The 26,217-nt window shown below is 45.5% G+C and overlaps 2 protein-coding genes across 2 annotated transcripts in view; both read left to right on the forward strand.

The window, feature by feature from the left end:
* The window catches only part of fgf22 (fibroblast growth factor 22), a gene marked incomplete at its 5' end in the record, with an annotated part of 28,376 nt that extends 17,781 nt beyond the window's left edge, over window positions 1-10,595 (forward strand). Inside the window, 2 exons of the mRNA XM_083671061.1 lie at window positions 7,279-7,382; window positions 8,886-10,595. Coding sequence (XP_083527187.1) covers window positions 7,279-7,382; window positions 8,886-9,080 — 299 coding nt within the window. The 3' untranslated portion in view covers window positions 9,081-10,595. The remainder of the gene's footprint in view (window positions 1-7,278; window positions 7,383-8,885) is intronic.
* Window positions 10,596-16,912: 6,317 nt separating this feature from the next.
* The window catches only part of polrmt (polymerase (RNA) mitochondrial (DNA directed)), a 39,971-nt gene continuing 30,666 nt past the window's right edge, over window positions 16,913-26,217 (forward strand). Inside the window, exons 1-5 of the mRNA XM_083672409.1 lie at window positions 16,913-17,080; window positions 17,690-17,788; window positions 18,021-18,844; window positions 19,143-19,276; window positions 24,855-25,041. Coding sequence (XP_083528535.1) covers window positions 16,939-17,080; window positions 17,690-17,788; window positions 18,021-18,844; window positions 19,143-19,276; window positions 24,855-25,041 — 1,386 coding nt within the window. The 5' untranslated portion in view covers window positions 16,913-16,938. The remainder of the gene's footprint in view (window positions 17,081-17,689; window positions 17,789-18,020; window positions 18,845-19,142; window positions 19,277-24,854; window positions 25,042-26,217) is intronic.

Consider the following 26,217-nt stretch of genomic DNA (forward strand, 5'->3'; position numbering starts at 1 on the left):
TAGTTATATACACTATACAGTCATATTTAACACTGTTTAATAATATATCACTCCTGTCTCTCCCTCGGTGTACAGAGAGTTCATGTACCCTGACTCAATTACAACGTTGTATGTGAGGGTTAGCCTAGTCTCCCTCTCCCAGCAGACCACTGTGTCTCCTGTAAGCGATCCCTCTCTCTCTCTCTCTCTCTCTCTCTCTCTCTCTCTCTCTCTCTCTCCAGCCCCAACACTGTCAGACAAGGAAGTTAATGGAAGATCAGGTTCCATACAGTCAGTCAGCCACTCATTAAAAAACAGTCATCAATGGGGCAGTATCACATAGCCATGATAGAATTATCAGGCTTCCAGTAAATTCAGCTAACATAGCTGAAATGCACTGTGTCCCCTGACAAGACCTTCCCCATCTATCAGTCATCTATCAATATGAACTGGCTGGATATTAAATCTAGTGGTGGAGCTGTCAGAGGGTGGACACCGCGATCCAATAGGAAATCGCTGTGCTGCTGAGAGTATCGTTTATCATATTCCTATTATGTTGATTACTTCTCTGTTACTGTTGGTAAGAGGGTGTCTATCAATCACATCTGAAAGCTAGAGGAGACCAAGCCATCCCATCGATTGTATTGAAATTCTACATACCTGAGCACAAAACTCAAGCTTTGACATTTGAGGGTTCCGTTGTGGGGATTTACAGCTAGACGAGTCAGTGTGTAAATGTTGCAGTGCAATCACAAGGGAGATTGCAGACTGTCGTCAACACTTTTTGGGAACATTTTGGGCTCTCGCATTACCTTTGTTGGATTCCTGTCGACAGAACGCTGAGGTACACCGTCGGGGTAACCGGTGCTACCTCTGGTGCCCCCAGCACACGTTGAAAGACACCAGCTGAACCTGGCGGTGACAGTGACATGCTTTTGGCCTTGAACCGTACCTGATCTGATCTGTCACCAATGCCTCAGGCCCGTAACCGCATGGCCATGTGGGTCGGCATTATCAGGTGGAAGCGCCACTGACACCAACTAGATGATTATGTTTGTATTTTTAATGGGCTATTAAGTGATGAGGAAGGTTTTATTTTTCTCCACTCACTCAGGGATTTTATGTCTCCGGTCTTGTCTTATTCTAGGTGTGGATGAGACTTGTATTGTCTGTTTGAATCAATTTCTTTGGCATACTATCAATAAGGCTGCAGGTGAAGATTGTCCTGTGGATGAGGGAGGCAAAGCAGGAGAGACACCGAGGAGACCCCCTTCCCCACCAGGGTTGGGGGTCCTTTTGATTGCAATTCGGTCAGTTCCAAATGAGATTTGAAATTGTAAATCAAGAATAAAAAAAACAACTTTCGATTAGCTTCTCATTTTCAATGTGTTTACGTATCACTGAGAATAAATGCCCTATATTTGCATTGTTGAATTGAATTAAAAATGAATTGACCCCAACCTCGCTCACCACCCTCTCACCAGGGAACCAGAAGACGAGTTCGTTATAATGCACGGAATGGAATGAGGAATGGTATGGAACGTTTGATACCATTCCTCATTCCATTCCATGCATCACAATGAACCCGTCTTCTGATTCCGACCTCCATCAGCCTCCACTGCCTTTCACACAGCGCCAGCCAACAAGGAGAAGCCAGAAGCCACTGGGGTGTGAGGTTAAGCTCACTATTCACTGCCTCTGTTCCCCCCCTCCACTGCCTCTCCAGCTCCACACAAAAGAAGGGGGTCTTGAGATGCCGAAGAAGCACTAGATACTCATAAACAGGGATGAGGAAAGGCCAAGAGGGGTCCATTGTCCCGTTGTCCTTTATTTCACCAAGCAGTTTGACTATTACGATAAAGGCTGACATGGCCAAGTTTGACTTAAATAACAAAATATCAAAAATAATACTCAGTTACACTTTACACTTTTTGCCTTACTACTCTAGTAAGAATATTGTATTAACGTGCTATTGCGATTATTATTAATTGCTTTGTTATTGCATAGTAATGGAGTTAAGTGGTTGAGTGGATTGATCTTTATTCCATTTGTGTAATAACACTAATAACACAAACCACTCAACTCCATTTACCAAGTTATTACCTAATTACTATGTAACAGTGTATTATTACAATGTTGTTACTAGGCTCAATACAGTGTTACTACGCAGGTATGATGACAATTTGATATTTGTTCTAGCCATGTAACCATATCTAACCATTCATTTCTATTCCTTCTAAACCACCTATCATGGCCTCCCAAAAAGCTTGTTCTCATGGTAATCTTTCAAGGTGTTTAAAGTAGTAGTGAGTGATGCTGCCTTTGTCCCCCCCCCCTTACTTAATCATGCAGGCAGACACACACACACACACAGACACACACACACACACACACACACACACACACACACACACACACACACACACACACACAGACCCTTCCTTTGCTTAGCCCAGTCCCCGGCCCTTCGAGGGGGTCAGAGGCAGATCAAAGGTGCTGGTCACAGCCATTAGGCCCGGCAGCGAAGACCCAACATGAAAAGCTTGTGTTTTGAAAAGGAGGGCAGAGAAAAAAAAACAACAGGGCCCTCTCCATTTAAAAAGGCAAACTGTGAAATAATTGAAAAGGTATGTCAATCAAGAGCAGGAGCCCAGCAGGAGCTCAGAGATTCCCAGGCTCTCTCCTGGTCGAGCACAGGGCCGTGGAGGGCTACTGAAGGGGGCAACCCAAGAAATTAAAGAACCCAAAAAAAAGAAGAAAAAAAACCCCAGAAGAGAAGGGGGAAAGGAGGAGAAAATCTTTCACTCGGTTTTCCCTTATCCTGCAGCTTTTTAATTGTGATGGGAGGGAACATTTTTTGGGGGCTCAACAAAAAGCTGATTCATTAGTAAGATCTTGTCCACCCTTCACCTCTCAGGTGAGTGACAAAGACTTATTGGGGGACGCCGGGGCAGTTGGAGGCGACAGTTTTATGACTACCCCCCCTCCCCGATGCCCCCCACCCCCCCCCCACCCCTCCACCCCCCCTTATTACCAGCACCTACACCCTCTCCCCACTCCCTCCTCCCCCATAGCATGAGTTTGACAAAAGGAACCCCGTGAGAGAGTGTCTCTCTCTTTCCTTTCTGCTTTTTTTTTTTTCAAGGTCAGAAAAGGCTGAATGATCTGACGATGGGCTCACTTCCAAAAAAGGGGGGAAGAAAGAAAAGGGAAAGAGTAAAAAAAAAAAAAAGACTGGGCAAAAGGCTTCTTCTATGCTTTTAAAAATCCCATAGAGGATGAAAAAAATGGTCAGTCCACACTTGACTAGGCGTGTATAGGGCAGGATCTGCTTGTAATAGCAGCTTGAGCTTATTGACAGCTCCGGCCCAAACATGTCAAAGGTTAAGAGATCTTGCCAAGGACGAGAGGGAAGCCAAAAGCACCGCTTCCATCAACTCAATGGAACCAACTGACACAATCATGCATAGCAGAATTTCAACTGCAATTTGATTGCAAATAACTCTCTTTTTTTTAATTCATTACTTCCTCTATAGTTCCGTTAAAAAAAAAAGAAGCAGAAACCAAACATTTATTGCACAAATAGAACATGATATTTTCAGTTACTTGTATGTGGGTGTAACGGGATTAAATTCTCATAAGCTTGTTGGATGCTGGATTATTGGCCCTCAGTACAAATAAGGTCAAATAAAAGCTCATCCATTTCAGTGAGTCTGAAGCCTTATCTCAGGTTGCAGCTGCCCCAGTGTTGGGTGACCTTGGGATTTCAGCATGTAAAGGTTAGAAAACTCTCTTAATACCTTAGAATACCTCACTCTGCCGCCAGCTTTGAACACAATGGCCTGGCTTTTCAAAGGGGACCAAGAGTTATATGGATCTAACTGGCCTTTATGGGTGTCTGGTCAAGCGTCCAGAGACCGAGCGATTTCTCTAAACAATGTTAAAACCCCCATCTCATGTTCTTAGCTGGATCTCGTCGTAGTTGGCAGCTGACGTCGGCATGTATGGATGGAATAAACAGAGGGGAGATGAGAAGAATGGGAGGGAATGGGGAGACTGATGCCATTTAACGTGGGTGTCTATGGAAGTCTTTCTCTCTCTTTCTCTCTGATATCAAAACCGTCCTCTCTACAAAACGTCAAGTTTCAAGGGTTCATGTAAAGAGTAAACGCCATCATTTTGCATGGCCATCTCATTACATGGTCTATGCAGTATATCAGACTGATGAACATGACTGCTCCTACTGTGCTTGGAACTCAAATGATGGCAATTAGAGCCAGCAGCACTTTCAGGCACTAGCAATTTTCATTGGCCTGGACAAATCCTCATAAACCCAGAGTGAGCTCCAATCAGCAGCCAGACAGCATGGCCCTAATTGCTTATGAGTTGCTTGCACGCTCCTAGCTGCCACCATAATGCCCAGTGTTTGTAAACACAGCTCGTAAAAGGAGGACGTTGCCATCAAAGTGTGAGCTGCTAATGTGCCCCTTGAAGGATCAGAGGGATGAGGGTAGGGGGGGGACGGGGGACGGGGGACGAGGGGTGCAGCTGTTTGTGTTGTATGGGTACCTGGATGAGTCGCGCCTCTCTGCAGCTGTGCGGAGAACGCAACAGGGTTCATTTACACGTTGTTCATGTCAGAGAAGAAAGACCCTCAACAGGCCCTGTGTTTGTTTACCTTCTCTCGCTGCGTCTCAGGTAGATGACCTCACCTGGTAGGCATGTGAGCACCTAACAGGGTCTGGCCTGATGCTAAACATCGTACAGAAAGAAACCGTCAACACAGTCTCTGGCTATCTTACTGTATATGGTGGTCTGTTACACAATATCTGATTAATGGGATGATAATTTGCTGTGTTCCAGAGGTCTTTGCCCTTCCTAATCAAGCGAAGCACGATACTGTTGCATACCAATGAACTATCTATTTTAGACACAGACAGGTGGACGAACTGTAGTTACGTTTATACAGCAGTTTGAGTTGGGATCTGAGACTGGCATATTAGTCATTATTTAATCCCCAAACATATTAAGTCAAGCTTCCCTGCCAAGTACAGCATTTTCCTCATTTCTTTCAAAACAAAGTCTGGATTTACATAAACAAATGGGGGGAAACATGGCAATGTAGGGAGACTAGCACCTGCTCAACCCCTGGTGAGCGCGTTTATTTTTCATCGCTGGATGGGTTTAACCACCAGGCCAGCATCCCTGCTCGGAAACTCGCTCTCTGCCCCGTCCCGTTCAGCACATGTGGCTCCGCCTGAGATCCGTCCGTCGAGTCCGGCCAATGAGACTTGGGCGCTGCGCGAGGTTTACTGCTCCTACTTCATTTCCTACTGGCGACGGGCCTTCAGCGCCGCGTTGTGCTGCTGTATTTACAGGCCCGGTCCAAAGCCAACAGCCCATTTGTTAGCCTTGTTTCCTTTTTCAGGAACATCCAGAGGCGCTGGTGCCCATAGGAGGAGGAGGAGGAGGGGAAAAAGGTCTTTCTCAAGGCGCTTTCTCTTGACAAGAAAACACTGTCTGTCACTGCGTAGAGGGATCTGTGTTTAGATCAGATAGCAAGGCCACATCAGAGTGTCTCTTTGAAGGTGAGGCTGTGCAAATAAACCCAAGGAGAGTTATCCTCCCACTGAGCTGCATATCCAGCAATTAGCTCCTATTCATTCAAGCCCTGGGCTGGCAGCTTGTCGGTAAGACCCTCAGGTCATCTCCAAAACATTTTCGTCTATCGCCATGACAATCAGTGTGCTTTAGTGAGTGTGTGTGTGTGTGTGTCTGTCTATGTGTGTGTGTATGTGTGTGTGTGTGTGTGTGTGTGTGTGTGTGTGTGTAGAGACTAGACTAAAACCAGATCAAGACCAGGCCACATGGGACTTGTTTGCAATCAGTGCCCAAAGGAAACAATTAGCCCACAGCCCTGCCAGCTCTTTCATGGGGCAGAGTGGGTAAGAGGTAGTTTAAGTGGCCATCAGACACTGCTTTGTGTCTCCCAGTCAACAACACTGGGCACCATCAGGGTGGAGTGTGACTGTCAGGCCTGGAGTGATGTAGTCTGGCACAGCTAGACACCATATCCTGGCATTATATGAGCATCCTGGCAAGGCGAGGCTAGAAGAGATGGTACTTACAGTATATGAAAGAAGACACTGCTGGTCTGTGTCTAGGGTTGGGTACTGTGACAGCAAAACGTAGTCATTTCAGTTGAAAAATTAACCAATAAAGTTGTATTGTATACACTGGAAAAGTGATTGCATCACAATCAAAGAATACCATGACAACAAACATATCTGGAGACAAACATAGCAAGGTTGTATAGAAAGCTCCATAGGATACTGTAAATATAGCTACAGTGCCTTCGGAAAGTATTCAGACCCCTTCACTTTTTCCACATTTTGTTGTGTTATACACTCAATTTAAAATGGATTGAATTGACATCAATCCACATACAATACCTTAGAATGACAAAGCGAAAACAGGTTTTTAGAGATTTCAGTAAATTCATTACAATTGAAATACAGAAATACCTCATGTACATAAGTATTCAGACCCTTTGCTATGACACTCTTAAAATGAGCTAAAATGCAAAAATGTCATCAAGAAATCACTCAATAAGTTGAATTGAGTTCGTCTTAATGCAAGGATAATAGTTCATGTAATTTTGGACTTAATATATTTGTTTTTATAGGGTCTCTGATTTGCATTGGAATCAATTACACACTGTGTGGATCAGGTGACGTTCCACTTTGGTACTACCAGTGTATTGTATTGGTGCAGACTGAGATCCCATAAGGCTTTGCTGCTGTATAAGGCAGTCTACTTAGATGGTGCAGATACTGTACACCAGGCTAGGGAAGGATGCACACCAGGGAGCTAGGGGACATGTTTCTAAGTTTCTAACTTCCTCAGAATGTATTAAAGGACTGTATGACTTTCCATTTCAAGTATAACATACTGCTTATGCTGTGACGTATGCTTTTAAAATAGTTGACTTTCAAACAAACCTACGTATTTCTGTATGACGCCGATCATACAATGTGAACATATTTGTCTCTGCCGTCCAGTAGTTCTCACTGAGCCAATTGTTGAGTAACTGGGTGGTAGAGGGCCATCCTCACAAAGGGAATCGCTTAAATGGGCCATTGTGCATATCCTGTTTTTTCTCTTGTCTTGGGAAAAACTATCCCCAGAGCCCACATGGCCGTCTGGTTTCCTAATCGGTAATGATAGAGTGGCTTTTGATGGGGAAACTCCCTCCCCGTCCCCTGTTTCTAACAGAGACTCCTGTTCCCTCTTTTTCAGGCCTAATGGAAATCCGATCAGTCAGTGTGGGAGTTGTCGCCATCAAATCTGTCAGCACCGGCCTGTACTTAGCCATGTCCAAAAGAGGCACGCTCTTTGGATCGGTAGGTATACGCACACCTTGCCACATTCTCCCAGCCAGTCAGGGGACACATACTGGGGGGCCCACAGGTTTTTGTTGTTATTTTATTAATCTTTGGGGACCTAAATGATTCCCATAAACACACATAGGATTCCATTGCAGTGACAAGAATGCCATAGGAGTGTCCTCATGGAAAATCTGCAGGCCAGAGTTGTCATATCCATCAATTCTGCCCTGTCCAGGGCCCATACACCTGGGCCAGGCTAATGATCCTACCTGCAGGGTTAGACAGGCTTGCATGCGAGTCTTGAAGAGAGGGCTTGTTCCACTGTCAAAATAGATGGCTGAGACAAGGAGTCTGATCTGGGATGACAAAGAGGCAGATGGGCTGCTGTGAAGGTCTTGCGTGCCATCTGCCAGTTGTTGTTCACACACACGCACACACACACACACACACACACACACACACACACACACATACACACACACACACACACAGCCAACTCTCTCTCTTTCTCCCTCTTTCTCCCTCTTTCTCCATATGTCTGCTTCTCTCTCTCTCTCTCTCTCTCTCTCTCTCTCTCTCTCTCTCTCTCTCTCTCTCTCTCTCGGTCTCCCCCTCCCCTCTCTGTGTTATATAATGAGGCTACCTACGGTGTAGTGTTGTTGTCTAAGTGTTTTACAGCTCACAGTGTAAGATCTGGGTCTGGCAATCACTCAGCGAACTGTGATAAGACTCGCAGACTGTAATAGTACTTCACCCTGCATTGGCGTAAACAGAACAAAGATATCTCAGCCATTCATCCACCTCTGAATCCTACCTTACTGACCATTAAGCAGCAGTATCACGCTAGGCTGATGCTATCTCTATGAGGCCCTCTACATTACTAGGTGATAAAGATCTGTAGTGGGGAATGCACAAGAACCTCTTGCTATTGTGTCATATTTTAAGTCAGTCCTACTTACAGATAAGAAGCTCCAACCACCCATAACAAAGTGGAGATGTTTCTTTTGGCTTTGCTGTGTCTGTATTGACACAAATTGGTGTTACTTTAAATAGCATTTTCCATGCAGGTTCAGTGGATGAAGACGAGATTAAAATCGGATGTTGTACACAACATGCGTAAACGTTGCATAACACAGCAGATTGAGGCTTTTTTTTAATTCAATTGCTTTTTGATTACTTTGTGTAAATACAATCTGACATAATCTGCACATAATCTATCCGATATATATTCTACACTCACTGTGGTCGAGTTGGACTGTGGTCCAACAATAACATTCAACAAATTCTGAAACTATTTAACATTTATTGTGGATACAGCATCTTTCATTTTGTCTTGGAAACTCTCCCCATAACAACCAAAAACACATGGAAGACTCGAGAAACATATAACTTTTTATTGCAATAACAGACACTGACCTTTGTGCCAAGCTCAGGGTTTGGCGTACTACAGTACGGTGCTAAAGTTAAAGACTCCCGCTGATAGACTACTCCTTCCCTACCCTCTCTTTCCCTCTGCAGGTGAAGTATAACCCCAACTGCAAGTTCAAGGAGCGCATCGAGGAGAACGGCTACAACACATACGCCTCGCTGCGCTGGAAGCACGGCGGCAGGCAGATGTTCGTCTCGCTCAACGGCAGGGGGAAACCACGGCGAGGTCACAAAGCGCGGAGGAGGCACCCGTCCACCCACTTCCTCCCCATGCTCCCCTCATAGCTGGACCGCGGCTCCGCAGCGCCGCAGCTCCGCGGCTCGCCACACTCCCCCTCCCTCATACTAGTGTTGTTGTTGTCATGGTAACTATTGATATTATTCTTCCACCCCCCCCTATCCCATGTATGTACATTTGTTGGGGTTTTATACACTATTTTGTTTGTTGAGAACCGTCTCAGTGGGGGCATGATACAGTACTTTTAAGTTATTTTCTCCCCCACTTTTAACGTAAGGTCCAAAAGTAAAGCTGCTAATATTGTGTAAATACAGTATGTCTATTATTAATATTATTGACAACAAAGCGGAGGGATGGATCTCAATGAGGCTACATCGAGGAGAAATGTTGAGACTGTCTTCTAATGGAAGAGTGTAATTGAAAAGCATAACCTCCTCCCCTGCCCTTGAGGACTCTGAGTAGGCCTACAGTATACAGTATACAGTATACTCCCCCTCATGTCTGCTACTCTACAGGAGACTATGCTTTCTCTTTAGTGACCTTACTATATGCTGTTATTGAGCAGAGGACTGACCATGTAGGCCCTAAGTGAAGCCTTAAAAACGGTGAAAACAGTTGTTGTAATGTTCAGCTGAAACAAGAGATGGAGGCAGTTGGGAGTGGGCCTCTATAGACATTCAAATACCAGGAGAGGAGAGGAGAGCCAGCAGGATCACCTCCACACGCCGGGGATTCACGATCAGCGCTGCAGAGGGAACCTGCATCTGACTGGACTTTGTACAGACGAGAGACAGAATGGACTCCTAATAATCAGAGACATTTGGACTGATGTACATGTGTTTTACCTGATGTCTCTAGCCTATAGGACGTCACACTGACATGAACTAGCTACTGGGTTTAACTTCTGGGTTTCTGGAATGAACTTGTGATCTCTGCGTGAAGCGTGCTTAGCCTCCTACTTTCATCAAACAACCCCAAGACCACTAGCTCAGGGGTCAATCTTTGTAGCCATGGGACGACAAGAACTCATTAGTGAAATTCATACTCCTTATGAAACAATGTCGGTCATTTGAGGCTGTAGGTAGGTACGGTACAGTACACTTGCCCGCAGTGCTAAGACTTTAACAATTAATTTCTTACGTATGGTAACTGGTTATTGCATATCTTGTCTTTATCATGTCTTGCTAACATTTTCACACACAAAAAAAAAAAAACAGTTGCAAATAGAACTTTTAATATATTTAAACCTTTTGTACTGTGTAACGTTTGAAGTTGATGTTATTGTCTCCATTTTGTGTTGGATTCTAGTCCTCAATCCTAATTGTATTCCAGACCATATTCTAGTCCATACTGTATGTTACTACGATTGGGCACCTCTTCACACATCAGCCACGTACAGTAAACTAGCGAGTGGTCTGCAATGACAGAGCGTATAAGAACACAGGCCAAAGTCTCAATAAAGTTTTCATTTGGAAGCATACAGTACTTAGATAAGTGTTAGTAGTGAACACCATTATGACAACATAAGTGAGTGCCTTGGTTCATGTTCAGCTTGGTGAACTTCAATAAAAATGCACATAAATTACCGATGTTTGATGGTATGAGAGTCAGTCATGTTCAACATTTCCTCAGTGGCGTGTGTGTGTGGCGGAGGTGATTTGGAGTCGTTCTTCCGTGAAGCCTGGCCCTGAGACATGAAAGCCCTCAAGCCAGAAAGATTACATGTTGGTCTCATGGTACACGCTTGTGCTTTGCATGCGGGAGACCCAGGTTCAATCCCCAGGCTACACCTGCCCTGATTATTTTACATTTGAAACATCTCCATCAGTGTCACATACAGTATAATCTTACCTCATCATCATAATAACATGAATATTCACAGCGGGGTTGGCTTTGATGAAGTGGACCTCCCCTGTCTTGTGAAAGGGTCGTGGTTATGACCTTCTCAATGGAGTATCATGATCACTTAATCACACTGTAGGCCTGGTAGCATGGGGGAGGCCATAGAATCCTTTCACTGTGCATAATGGAGACTTCCATATGAATAGTCTGTATGTGGAAGGATAATGGATGACCTTTTGGCCTGTCATAATGTGAAATTGCTTTGATGGGTTACGTGTCTAGACAGAGTAGCTTTATGCCACGCTGTCGTTTGATCTAAAGGGTTAGCAAACAATCAGATGTAAGCAAGTAGGTTCCAGTAACCTCTACAATGAAACATTGGTAACGCTACACATAGTTTCCTCTTATACTTTGATTATTCTGGTTACAACATTTCATTTGTCTATACAAAGATTAACATTTTATTAATAATATCGGCTATTTCCAATGTGGACACAGAGTATCCTAGTTATTACATTATAATTGCATAGTAATAGAGTTGGACTATGCGATTACATTATATGTTTAATACAATAATTATAGGAATAGCAGAAATGAGAATAAAACATTAAACAAACTAAGAGTACAGAAGACAGGGAATAGAGGTAGGCAGCGGACCTATAATGTAATGTTGCAGGTATTTCTCAACTGTAACTTTCTTCATCCACCCTTCAGTGAGCACAGGAGCTCTCTCTGAAACATGCATGCCACAAACTCTCTCTAAAACATGCACACCACAAAGTAATCCCATTTTCTGCCTGTTCCCTTGAATGGCTCGCTTCATCGTCAAAGGGTCCCTCCACCTCTCCACCTCTCCACCTCTCCACCTCTCCACCTCTCCACCTCTCCACTCGTCTAACAGTCCAAGAATTTCTCCTTTCTTCTTGGCTTTAAGGTGAGGCTGCCTGTTTATGCCAGACCCAGATCCCTGAGAAGGGACACAGAATGAGAGCCTGTAATTACCATTGTTCCTCTACTGTCCTGTCAGTATGCTCGCCAGCCAAACAAGAGGGATCCTTTGGCAGGCCCGATCAAAGCACTGGCCTTTGATCAGCGAGAACAAGCCCCCAAAACGCTGCTGAGCAAAATCAAGGTGGAATGCTCCAAACACAGATAGAGAAGAGAATGGGAGAGGAATGGAGAGCCCCTCTAAAGAACGTCTTCAAGTTCCACCCTACTCCGCCTCTTCCACAGAGTGTTGATGTCATATGGACAGGTGTTCCTTCCTAAATATGGGGTGTGTCTGATCAGGTGTGTGTGTGTGTGTGTGTGTGTGTGTGTGTGTGTGTGTGTGTGTGTGTGTGTGTGTGTGTGTGTGTGTCAGTTGGCCTGAAAGAACTTCTGAAGAGAGGAGTCATGCAATGTTGTTGCTGAAATGTCACAAGCCCACCTCAAATGGTTCTTGTGATTGATAAGTTGCATGCTGTGTCTTGATGTAGGCCTGCAGTATTCACAGAGGGTTGTCCCATGCTTTGGCAGTCTTTACAGATGTGTGCTTACCTCAGAATGTTAGGCCAATGCTTGGGGATTATTCAACCATCTATTCAGATTGTTGAGCTCAAATATCGTTTTTCTCTTGTCCAATTAGTTGTTCTATCTGGAAAAGGCCTTGTCATCAGTCAAAGGTTTCATGAAAGTAATTTCTTTCAGAATGATTGGGGGACAAAAACAGGCATCAATCATTCATGAATATTCCAGAAAACCCATTAACAGGGTCTTTGGTCAAATATATGGGGGCACAAGTCATGCTGCTTTAAGGACAACAACCCAAAGCTTCAGAGACCTTTGAAACCCTGTGTGGTCAATTTCTCCCACAACGACTGAAAAGAACTGTGGTGGGCTGGAGGAGAAAAAAAAGAAACCCGTCACGACTTATAATACCGATCTGATGTATGAAGACCTAAATGGGAGGGGTGGGGGGGAGGGAGATTGGGGGGCTTTTTATTGGGGTGGGGGCGCGGGGGCACAATTTTTAAGTGCTTATTGAATTGCTATTACAGCTCCTGAAACTAATTGTGGCTGTTGTGTGTCTCTCAGTGGCCTAGGGGGCTCTGGAGTGGCCCTGTATTCTCTGACTCAGTGGGGTTTTCAGACAGAATGGCCCTGAAAGAGCCCAGGACCACCATAGATCAATAGCAAACCCTTCACTCTCTCACAGGCCTCCTCTAATCCTTCTCATTTGTCTGCCATTTGTTCAGGGCCATTCACAGCTTCCTGAATTTGGGATTAGGTCTTGTTTTGTTACAAAAACAGCCCAAGTTATTATGGTGAATGGACAGACCGAGGAGACGATGAGTGTGTGTGTGTGTGTGTGTGTGTGTGTGTGTGTGTGTGTGTGTGTGTGTGTGCGTGCGTGCCTGCCTGCGTGCGTGCTGTGTGTGTGTGTGTGTGTGCGTGCTATGAGAATTATACAAAAATTTCCAATGTCTCAAAGCATTTTCTTGTAAGTGGCCAGGGGTCTAATTTGTTCAAGGACTAGTCAACAGATGCTGTATGCTGTAACCTTTTGAGTCCTCTGAATATTGAAAACGTTGTACATTCCTTTCCACCTCATAGAATTCAGAGCAATAGCAGTTAGAATAAGTTAGAACGCTCCATAACGTTCCCTTGTCACACTTTTCACTTTTGTGTTCTTTCTCTGGCTGCCAGGCCCAGGCTGAACTCGCTGGGAGTCTTGGCAGCATGCAGCAGATCCGTCAGAGTGGGGCCTTCTCATCACTGAGTGGATTAGTCTGTGTGTCTGGACCCACCGGCCGCACAGGAGACAGGGCCGCTGAGTGGCACACGCGCCACATTACCCCCAAAGCCCTGCCATGCCACGCCACAGGTATGTGGTGCCACAACAGGCCGTGGGGGCCTCTGTCCAGCCGCACCCCCGTGCGGCATTCCCTGGATGCCTACGGGCGTGTCAGACATACACTGTCGGATCATAGGAAGGGTGGGAGAACGGAGGACTGGGGGTAGGATGGAGGGATGGAGGGGGTAGAGGGATAAAGAGAGTGCAGGGGCCAGGCTCTCCATCCAGATAGTTTGGCCGACCGAAGCAGGCCAGATTTTGGATGTGGTCCCAGTCAACATCATAAGGGTTGTCTTTGGCTTTTGGTGACTGGAAAAGGCATAAGTCAGGATGGGTTCATGGAGCGCTTGAGGCATGCCAAGGTCTATCCACCCTGCCTCTGGAGCTCCAGTAGTGTGTGTGGAGTCATTCTCCATGTGAGAGGGGCAAGGCCAGGCTGTCTCTGTCTTTTGTCACCATCTGCGCAGGGGTATTTTCCCAGAACTAGAGCTACGGTAGCTCACGCTGGCCCTGTTCGCTTCAAAGATTAACAGGTGGGTGTTCTTCCTAAAAGATGGATTTTTCCACGTAAAAAAGGGTTTTAAAATTAGGGTTTTCATCACGGCTTATTTTTCCTTCTCGGGAGTTTTCAAAAATAAACAGGTCGCCCTGTGGTGAGAACATTTTGATTGGATTACACTCATGGTCTGTATCAGACACATAAAATAACCATGACCATAAAGTGTCAGTTTCCTCCGTCAAACCTTGTCATCGTCTTCTCCTCAACTTGACGTCGTTGGCAACGTGAGGGGAATACATACAACACGTTCAGTTTAGGGGGGGAGGCTAATTTTTCCTACCTGAGGAGGAATTTGAAATGAACCAGCCTGTGAAACTCCATATTCTATGTCTGTACCCAACAGAACTATCATGAAGACAGTCTGCGGAATTAGAGAGAGGCTATGACATAAGTATTGAGAGGGTGTAGCATTTTGACTATGACTGCCTCCAGTCTAGACAGAACATGAGCTTATACTGTCGGCCCTCAGAGACCCAGTGAAACCATTTCCCCTCCCAGTTCAACCTCTATGTGTGTGTCCTCTGTCTCTGTTTCTGTGTGATTGACTAGGTTTGAACCGGTATCGTCTGTTTGCCTCAAGACTGTGTTAGCCCGCTGAGCTAAAGTTGGAGGACGGGCTCATTGAAATGGACATGTTTGATACCGTTCCTCATTCCATTCCATGCATGTCAATGAGCCCGTCCTCCGATTTCTACCTTCACCAGCCTCCCCTGATTTCTGTGTTTTCTCTGTCTCTGTCACACCACCACTCCACTACATAAGGGTGTAAACATACAAAAAAGGAATCAAATATTCAATCAGATAAGAAACTAAAGAAAGACTTTTATTAAAGACGGTTTCATTTTTCAAGTTTGTTCCTTTGTTCAGCCTTGTATTCACAGGTGCAGACGCTTAGTAAATCTGACCCATTGTGAGGTGTGCATTGCCTCATCTATGTGCATTGCTTCATCCAAGTGTGAATTATCCCTCCCATGCAATGAGACAATATTCTTCTTATACACCATGGTCCCACCCATAGAAATATCATTTATAGAACGGACAAGCCCTCAGACCAAGGCAAGGAACGTTGGGTTTGAATTGTGATTCCTGTTCTATGAATTATATTTCTATGGTCCCACCCACCCGGTGCTTCTGGTTCATAGTGCTGAGCCTCATTCATCCTCCCTCTCACATCCTCATGTCAGACATGAATCAGGGTTCCTCTAACATGACACAGTGAGCCCCTCCACATCAATGGGCCAAGCCATTATAGCATTAGAGGGCTTTTGGGCATTGAGCTGGGGGAGTTTGGGGTAGGGAGGGGTGGCTGATTTCTCCCATTCACCGCTGACTGGGCCCCTCAACACGTCTACACACACAGACTCCCAATGCCCTCCCACCCTGCAGGGACCAAGGGCTACAGTTACGCACACACAGGCATGTACGCACTCACAGACGCACACACAGATGCACAGAGACGCACACAGATGCACACATACGCACACAGACGCACACACGCGCAGACAAACACACACACACACACACACACACACACACACACACACACACACACACATTGGACATACTAGCAGCAACAGAACACTGATGCTATGCAGTAACAGCAGCAGATGACTAATTGCAATACATATGTTCTGACCTCTCTCCGGATGAATATCTTTGAAATTCCACAATGAATATGTGTCATATTGATGTAGTGTGGGTTTGAGGAGGGTATATGTCAGAATTTCCTGTAGAAGTAGGTCAACGCATATAGAACTGGTAATTCTGAAGGCTACGATTGGAAGCATACTAGACCTACCTCTGATCAATTCAACAGTGGATATGTGTCATATCAGTGTTGACAATAACTAGATATCCCAAAATAAGGCTGAAATAAAGCAATGCTTTCTGCAAGCACACGGTATCTGTGCCGTGTCATCCTCAGACTGTGCAAGATAGGAACCATCTGGAGGGGCCAACCTGTCGTCTTTGTACTGATGAAGGGGGCAGAGGTTGGGGGAGTCACTTCCTTAGTTAAAGTAACTTCCTCATTTCAAGTCATCATTACAATGAACCGTGATTAGCAGAGGGAGATGAAAAGGTGACAGCAACTACATAAACAGAAACGTATTATTCCCTAAAAAAATCACTTGCTCTTCTTCTACAACTTCTGTAGAAGAATGCAACAATGTGTAAAGAAATAGCCTTCTTTTTTTTAATGACAAAAATTGAAATTATTACTCTGTAAGGTGAGACTGCCACCTATAGGTACTCACGCTCTCATGCATGTGTTCTTCGAATTTTGGGGTTTAACATCAAAATTAATATTATTTGTAAGATATGACACAACTGAATGCAATCAAAAAAAAAAAAAGTTCTTCAATTGCATCATTTATGTATTCATCTTATATATTTATTTATATTTATTTATACCAAGCCAAGTAGTACCACCTAGTCTTATTCATACGTTTATATAATTGACAAGCTTTATTTGATGTGTACAATACTGTACAAAGACGATTTTGTAAGTGCAACTCTCTTCAAAATCTCAGACAGTAATCATCGTTTGTTCGATTTATCTGTGGTCTTCTAGTCCTGTCTGAAGTGTACTCTAATCCGTGTTCGATTTGCTTGGTCTAGTTAAAAATGGCAGCCTACTGTGCAGGAGTAATGCGGTTATGATGTCAACATGTCACTTCTCAGACTTTGTGCCTTTCCAAAGTGTCTGAGTGGTCGCTTACTGTTCGAAAGTAGTGTTCGTCGTGTGTCAAATGCTGAACACTGCCAACACTGTTTGACCGTACGGAATAGTGCTGTAGGGCGAATATCAGGTATGTAGCTGTCCCTCACTGTCGAGAGCCAAGGGGTATCCACGGGCATAACAGCGCGCGCTCAGATCAGGCATGACAATGAACTCTCAGTAGCCACATCGCATGATCTATATCTAATTATTTGATATGCACACTAATTTGACCCCTCTTTGTCTGCCAGTCCATCTTCAGCCTAGTCGAGATCATATAATGGCAGTTGCAGCTGCTACTCTACGAGAGGCTTCTCTCATAAATACACATACTGTAGACTGAAACCGAATTTATTTGCGCCTGTCGTAGAGGTGAGGTTGCAACTATAATGGCATGAGGACATGTGATAAGTGACAGCTATGAGTTATGGCTAAACTGTCACACGTCTCCATGCTGAGTGTCATAAACATACCGAAGTGAACTTGTATTTGGCTTCTTAAATGTACAGCAATGTTATTATAACATGTACTGTACACACTGTATAGTCTCCACACATAATTCATTCCAACTGGGAATAATGGTGGCTGATGGTTTGGAAAATACACAGCGCAGCGTTTTTTTGGTATTCTTTCACAATGCAGTATCCTTCAGGCTTTGACAATAAGTCTGCAATATCCACCAACTTTATTCCACATGCAGAGACACCGTGGACATCACATCGAAGAAGGCTCTCAGCTCTCATCCCAAAAAAAGAGGATGGGAAAAAACGAGTTTGGGAGCAATCTCAGCTGTTAGATGGTGCGTACTGTATCCAAAGACTTAATAGTGCGTATCACTCAGTTATTCTGAGTCCGTCCAGTTTCATGATTCATAGCTGTAGAATACAGACTGCCTACTGTGGGCCTGTCCCGTTTCCTGGGTTTGGTTAATGTCTACTGCTGCACACTGAAGTGTTATTTGCTGTAGTTATTTATGTAAGATCCTTCTATTAAGTCATTATGTTTTTACGATTCTACTTTAATTTCTCCAGTGCTTAAAGCCAGGATCCAGCAACTCCAGTCTGACGGCGTTCTAGATGTCCAACATGCTAAAGTGCAATTTGTCAAAGCCCCCCCTTCAGGGAGAGGCGCTCCCTCAGGGAAGGGTCCCAAAAAAGTGTCTGGTGAGAGGCCAGAGGTGCCCAAGGCAGGAAAGACTAGTGCCAAGAAGACAGAGGGGGTCAAAGTGGGAAAGACTAGCACTAAAGGACCGGGACAGAGGGCAGAGATGCCCAAGGCGGGAAAGGCTACCACTAAGGGTGGGGGCCGAGACGCCTTCCCGTCAAAAGCCCATCCGAGCCGCTGGATGGAAAAACTGAGCCAGGAGAAAACTAACAAGACAAAGAGAGAGCTGCGTCTCAATCAGAAACTGAAACAAAAAAGTAGCAAAGGCAGCCTGATGCTCCCGGGTACCTCACACAAAATCATATCACCTGCCACAAACACTGGGCTGAAGGGCATGGCCACGAACAACCAGGATCCAGAGAGTGAGAGCCAGGAGGTGTGCGAGCCCCAGTCCAGGACCCGGGTCAGAGCCCAGGAGCTGGCGGAGGTGGAGGAGCTGGAGAGCAGGCTGAACCAGCAGGTGAAGCGGTGGACGGCGGCGGCCAACCAGGAGCGCCTGCTGCAGGACAGTGAGGGGAACGTGTGCGGTGACGTCCAGTTTAGCGTGCGCTGCTACCTGGAGGCCTGTGTCTTCTCTGGGGACATCGACCGGGCACACCGGTTCCTCCTCAGCCACCACCGCAATCTGGTCAGGCGCAAGCTGCTCTCCATAGGAGTCTACAACATCTTGATGAGGGTGTGGGCCAAAAAGGTTAGTGTTACCTCCCTCTTGTATGTCTATTCTGTAGCCTATTGATTGCTTGGTTGACTAGAGTGTTTTTTACCTTCAAATACCCAGGCAGCCCATGGACTGTACACTATATGGCATATTTTGACCTATTTCAGAATTCTTGGCTTTTTAAAGAATAATATACTGTATATACATAAATCTATCATGATACTGTACACTCCCATGTCTAGTGCAGCACAGATGATTATATGTTGTTAAATCGTATGCAAAGATTTAGAATCACCCTGAGTATGTCTCCTCTTTCTGTCTCCAACTGCAGGGGTCGTTAAACCAGATTGGTCGTATGCTGATCCTGGTAGAGGAGGCAGGCCTGAAGCCTAACCTGGGCTCCTACAGTGCTGCTCTGGAGTGTATGGGCCGCATCCCCAACTGCTCCCCACGCGTCATCAACAGGTACACTCGGCCTAACTAAACCCACAGGCACAGCCACTCACAGCCCCTTAACTCATCCACTTTTGGCTCACTTTGAACTTGGTCGATATTTTAGTTGAAAAGTTGTACGGATTTAGAAGTTGCAGGAGGTGCTGTAGGGGCGCTGGAGAAAGTGGGCTTAGAAAGTAGCAAAACATTTGAAATAGAAGTATGTGTCCTTATTGGACAAGGTCGGTCATGGAACACCATGTCCGTTTCGAAAACGCGAATGAACATCACCCGACGCTCCGCTGTGCATTTGACATGTTTAGCCTCGGTTGGCCACTAGATGTCAGGTTCCCCTCATAGCGTTGTGCCCCGCGTCTCTCTCTGCCTATTCATTCAACCCATTTCTCTGACCCACTGTGAATTAGTCTGTCTAGACTGGCTGCCAACAGTAGATTTACTCAAGCTTAGGCTATTTCCATTGTATAAACAGTGAGCTGCCATGATGAAGCGTGTATGTATTGTAAACAATGCCATGTGCACCCCTTACCAAGCCAATATCCTCCTCCGCTGTTTGCTGTGGCTGTAGATGATTGATGCTGCATCCTCAAATAAGACAGCTGAAGTTTTTTATTTTTTTTATTTCTATAATTAGTGCTGCTTTCCCCTCCCCTTTTATAGCAAGACGCTTCCTCCTCAGCTTCTCCCCGGGCGGTCAACGACATCTAGAATATGAACATCTTGTCTAATTGCTGTGATGCGTTGTTGAGTGTGCCAGTGTTTGGGGCTGATGTCGGCTGCTTGTTTGTGAGAGGCAGTGCAGCGTCTCTCCTGTAAGTGAAGAGGCAGTTTACATTTTGACATGTTTGACATTTAGCAGATGCTTTTATCCAAAGCGACTTACAGCAAGTACATTTCGTCTAAAGTAAGTGAGTCATCTATACATCAGTCATCATATGAACAAAAATAAATAGTCTATTCTAGGACCAAGGGGCCGTTGGCAGTACAGGTGTTGTTCAGCCACCTTGATCCTTCTCTCCTCCCTCACAATGGGGTCACTGGGGTCCTCTCACAGACATCAAAAGAAAAAGAAGGAAGGAAGAATCTGTATTCAAGTGTTCTCTTGATTATCTGCAAAGCCTGCAGTTGAATGTTTAGAGTGTGTTGCCTTTTTAGCAATTGTCAACTTATCCAGTCAAATCTATTCTATTCTATTCTATTCTATTGTAGCCTAGTCTAGCCTCTATTCTGTTCTAATACCATGGCATCATAGCCAGAGACGCTGATGAATGTATGTTGAGTGAGATAGCAGTTAGCCAGTGTCAATAAGGACACATTAACCATCTCATTCAGCTGATTCTCCGTCCCTCTTCTCTCCTGAAGGACACCAGCATGGTGACTCACTGATCAGTGCTGTACTGTTGTAGGGACTTACAAGGATTTGCAAGGAAATGTGGCTATGTACTATTAATAGCAAAGCATATCTTCATATTAACAATCTGACTCCAAGTCATTTAATTACCACTATGTGCGAAGAATTGTTGAGTTGTTAGAATTAATCAAATGAGGCTCTAATAATACTGTAAACATATACAATTATTACAAGGCAAATACATCATAGAGAAACATTCTCCTTACCCTCATGGAAAATTATAGAAAGAGAATGAGGTAGAGAGAGAGGGAGAGGGAGGGAGGGAGGGAGGGAGGGAGGGGGAGAGAGAGAGAAACAAAGAAACAAAGACAGACCACACAATCTGTTACTATAGTCACAAAACACCTGGGCCCTCTGACCAGAACACAAAAGAGAAAGAAGCCTTCTGTCTTCACACCTGGCTTCCAACCATAGTATTTAAATGAAGAGCTGTTCGCAAGGAGAACCAATGAGACCTCATCCTATCAGTTATGTTCAGATGACACCATAGCATTAACACATTCCAGAGGTCTTGTAAACATCACAGAGAGATCACAGTCATTTGACGCATCGGGGGAAAGGATCTCAAGAATGGGGGGGCGGGGGGGGGGGCAGAATTGATGTCTCCCCCTTCACTATAACTAGGGCATCCTGATAAATCACCATTGATGAATAAGGTCCTGTTATTAATTGAGTTGTCTGGTGTCAGGCTGCGAGGTGCCTGCAGACGTAGATATATGACATGACATTTAGCATGCAGGCTCACATTAAACACTGCCATCTTGGACAGTTCACCTCCAGCTCTCCAATGACCGGATTTCTCATAATGAATGCCCCTGGGAGCCGGTACAGTACAATCTGCCTGCTTCCCGTAGGAGACAACAGGCAAATGGATTGTGATATTTACACTGTTGCCTCTAGTGTCTTGGAAAGTGTTAAGTGAAACCTGTCAATTGTGAACTTACGTAAAGACAGTGGCACAGCTTTTCACGATTTTCTTCTGATAGAAAAGTGAACTGAACTTTCTAAAGGATAAGTAAACGATGCAAAATAGAGGACGCCCCCTTTATGCACATTCGCCATGGATCATCAGTTTCACAAGCTGACTGTGAAGCACTGCAGCTTGCTTCATATATCTGAGAATCCTGAGTTGACCCTTGGTCAGTACGAACTTGATTGGTTGTCCTGAGTGGTCCTTCAGATCCTATCAGGCAGAGTGCTGTTGACCCCTACCGTCCCACCCCACCTCTCCTGTCACTTACCCCCCACTGTGTTGCTCTGCCCTGGGGATGTCACCCTATGCGGTACGGTCCAATGGCAGGGCAGCCTGCCGAGCTAAAGGGGAGGTAGGGGCCAGCTGGTTGGTTCATCGATCACAGTAAGGTGATACCGATGACATTGTTGTTCTGCGGTCACGCTCCCTTGCTCACGCTGTAGCCAAGCAGGACATCTTTTTCTCACACTCTGTTCTTCCTCCCAGACCCCCTGTCCATATCTGGTTCTCTCTCCTCCTCCTCTCTTGCTCTCTCTCCTCCTCACTCTCTCGTTCTCTCTCTTTCTGTCTCTCTCTCTCTCTCTCTCTCTCTCTCTCTGTCCCTCTTTTTGTCTCTGTCTCTCTCTCTCTCCCCCTTTTTCTCACACTCTGTTCTTCCTCCCAGACCCTGTCCATATCTAGTTCTCTCTCCTCCTACTCTCGTTCTCTCTCTTTCTCCCTCTCCCTCTCTCCTTCTCCCCCTCTCTCTTTCTCTCTCTCCCTCTCTCTTTCTCTCTCTCCCTCTCTTTCTCCCTCTCCCTCTCTCTTTCTCTCTCTCCCTCTCTCTTTCTCCCTCTCTCTTTCTCTCTCTCCCTCTCTCTTTCTCCCTCTCTCTTTCTCCCTCTCCCTCTCTCTTTTTCCCTCTCCCTCTCTCCCTCTCTCTCTCTCTTTCGCTCCCCCCCCAGAGATGTTGTGCCCTCTGGATTCCAGTCCTCTTGTCAGACCCCTGGTGCTTCTCCTCTGGTGCTTCTCCTCTGGGCTGATATGGTTATCTCGATTCCTCTCTCATCTCTTTGTTCTTCCAAACCAACACTGAGAGAGCTGGAACCTAATCCCCTCTTTGTCCAACACACAGTCATCAGCTCAGACTAAATTACATATGTAACTGTGCAAGCCTAGGCAAGACTTACAAAATAATAAAAAACAATCCAATCTGTCATTCCTTCTCAACCTTCTTTAATGACAACCCACAAGCACGCAAAGAAATCAGGATGACAGTAAAAAAAAAAAAAGAAAAAGAAGGAAATTCAAATTTTACTCTTTGGTTTCTTCGTGAATGGAAATGGAGCGGTGGCAGCTGCTGATTGCCTTAGTCTGATGAGGGACCGGGAGGCTGTTTAAGAAGGGTTTCGTCCAGATGGTAATTGCTGCTCTGTTATTTAATCTATGTCTTCAGGAAAGGTGTGGAGGGCAAAAGATCGCTCCCTCGTTGTCAGAGGTGGATGAATAATGTTTCCCTCCTCCCATCTCTCTCTCTCTCTCTCTCTCTCTCTCTCTTTCTCTCTCTCTCTCTCTCTCTCTCTCTGTGTCATGTCATTCCCCAGTGTTCCTCTAGAGGGCAGTGGCGACCCACAAAGCCAGGCTCCTGTCTTTGTCTGTTCTGTTATATTGAGGAATGACACATTTCATACACCCTGGCTCTTCTCTCCTATTGACAGATATGTGAAGCGTCCACACACAGTGATTTATAATGGCCTCCTGGTAAATGACAGCAGTTTGAAACAGGAACATGCAGGCAAGCCAAAGCTGTACTCTTGCCATTGTCTCTCACTCTGTTGGTTTTGCCATGGCTCTGTTCTGATGCAGCTGGGCATGGCGGCATGGCACAGGGTTTCCCCCAGGACCTGACAGGGTTTGGGCGGTGACTAGTGGACACTGCCGGTCCGTGGGGTTTGTGTTGGCTGAATTGGCACAAGGAGGGAATTTGAGACATTAAGATGGCACACCTAAGCATGAAAAAAAAAAAAACCTGTCTCTTTTTTCAGGTCTCTCTTGCCCTTTCCAGATTCACTTGCTGGTCCATTTCATCTGTATTCCAGTGGCTGTATACGCATGGTTGCTGTCTGCATTGAGCAGTCCAGGCATGGAGGCAGTGATGTCTCTGGATGACATCATTTGAATAAACATTTCACTGACGTGCTGCTCTGTGACCATCTGTCAGTGGACTACCTGGTGTTCTCACTGTGCTGGGGAGCACACAGTGTTAATGCAAATATTCAGTTTGGCTCTCCTGCTATTGTCAGTCAGCTTAGTCAAGCTATACACCATGATCTCGCAGGTGCCTTTGCTTTAACTCAGCATGCAAGAGACACTGTGAACCATATGAATAACCACAACCCCGGTAACTTTATGTAGACTTCAGGTCAAAAGGTTGTGTGAGCCTTGCATCTGTGATAAAGACAGTGACGTGAGTGCATTCCGAACTCTCAACTTAAACCAAACTGTCTTGAACTATTGTTTTCCTTGAACGTGATGATCAGTCAGAAGTGAGAACAAGTAGCTTGTCATCTCTTCGATGTTTGTCCTATTATAATTGATATATAATTGATTCCAACAACGCAGTTGATGAAAACAAGCATTGTGATTGGCCGAGAGGCATTCGAAGCCATGATTTAATAAGGGTAACGTCACGATTAAATCACCTATTATGATATTCCTACCGTACGCTGCCTTAGATTTGTGTATCATGTTCCTTTGACAACGTTTGTAGTTTTGGGAACTATATTTCGCAGGGCAGAAACCACCACAATCTATCACAAAATAAATACTTGAAGCCTTGTTTTCTTGTCAATTTTCGGATTTGTTGTGTAACCGTAAAAGCAATGATCCCCTCGAGGCCACAATTTCTCATCGTGCCTAATCGAGACGGCACATCGTGCCTAATAACTCCCCCTACCTGTGACTATATTAACGGTACATCACAGCCTCTTGGGCATTATTGCTTTTTCAACCACTGCTCCCACTCCTTTGGTGTGGGTAGATCTGAAAGGGGTTAGGCATTATTGATTAAATTGGAATCGGGCCTTGCGTTGGTGTTTTCTGACGTGCTCTGCTCTCCACAGGTATCTCCAGGATGTTGACTATCTGCATTTTCTGATGCACAGTGTGCACTATTGATGGAATCGGGCCTTGCGCAGGTGTTTGTCTGACATGTCTCTCCCCTTCCACAGGTGTCTACGTCAGATGGAAGAGGACGACATGTCCGTGGACGATCTGTTCAGCCGCTGTGTGTTCAGACAGGACGAGAGAGACATGGTCCTCAAGGCCATACACACTGTGGAGCCTGACTACCAGCCCAGGCACGCCACCACTCCAACTCTCTGCTCCCTACCCCTGGTCAAGGGCTTCTACACAGAGGTACACGGGAGGGGGGAGGGGGAGAGAGAGAGAGAGAGGGAGGGAGGGGAGGGGGGAGGGGGTAAGAGAGGGAGAGAGAGAGAGAGAGGGAGGGAGGGGAGGGGGTGAGAGAGGGAGAGAGAGAGAGGGAGGGAGGGAGGGAGGGAGAGAGAGGGAGGGGAGGGCGCATACTAGTCTCGACCCAGGCCTACATCAGTGTTTCCTAATCTACTGTTCTGGTCTGGGATCCCCAGACATTGTTACCTTACAGTATACTAGCCTGGACCCAGGTCTACTGTACATGAGTGTTTCCCAGTCCACTGCTCTAGTTTGGGAGCCCCCCTAGCCACCGTAACCCTATTTCCAAGAGCGAAACAAAAGAGCATTCAGAACAATGAAAACAATGAGTGACAGATTTCTCAAGAGGCAACAATCTACTGCACGATTCTTAAAATAGGAACAAATTGGATGTTTTGGGGTTTATGCTGACCGAGTGGAGCTCTGAATGGGAGGAGGCAAGCAGCCGTCAGCAGGAGGAGGAGGAGGAGGAGGAGGAGGGGGGAGTAAAGCTGCAGGCCAAGAGACACCAGCGAGACCATGAATGATACGTTTGTCACTCCTCCCTCTTAGACAGGTATCCTGGCTATTTATAGACATAGACCTAGCCAACACCGTCACCTAGAGAGGTGCTGCTCTGTATTCACACACCGCAATTACACAGGGGGAGATTTCTTTTATTTATTTATTTTTATTTATTTATTTTTATTTATTTTATTTTTTTAGCTCTGCTTGCACCCCACTGAGTTGTCTTATCTGTCAACCTGACATATTGCAGGTTGCGTCTTAATGATATGCCTCTCCCAGCGTAATGATACAGGGTGCACCCACCAGGAGTGTGATGTATTTGAACCTGGAAAGGTAAACACAACAAGTGTGCAGCTGGCATGTAAAACAGGCCAAATGAGACTGAGGCCACGCGATGCAGTTGGTTGCCGTTTTCATTAGGTACAGGGTTGGTTGTTTACTCAGAGCCAAGGTTCCATCCCACTGTCTCATGAGGAAGGCCCATTACTGTGTCAGCACACAAGCTCATTAGAATGGTGTTTGTGGACTTAATTTAGAATCCTCACGAAGTTCTAGAATATGCGGTTTGATCTGTTTCATCGCTGTGCCATTGGAGAGTTGTGTGCTCTTTAT

The sequence above is a fragment of the Argentina silus genome (assembly GCF_951799395.1).
Source record: "Argentina silus genome assembly, chromosome: 6".
NCBI classification, from domain to species: Eukaryota; Metazoa; Chordata; class Actinopteri; order Argentiniformes; family Argentinidae; genus Argentina; species Argentina silus.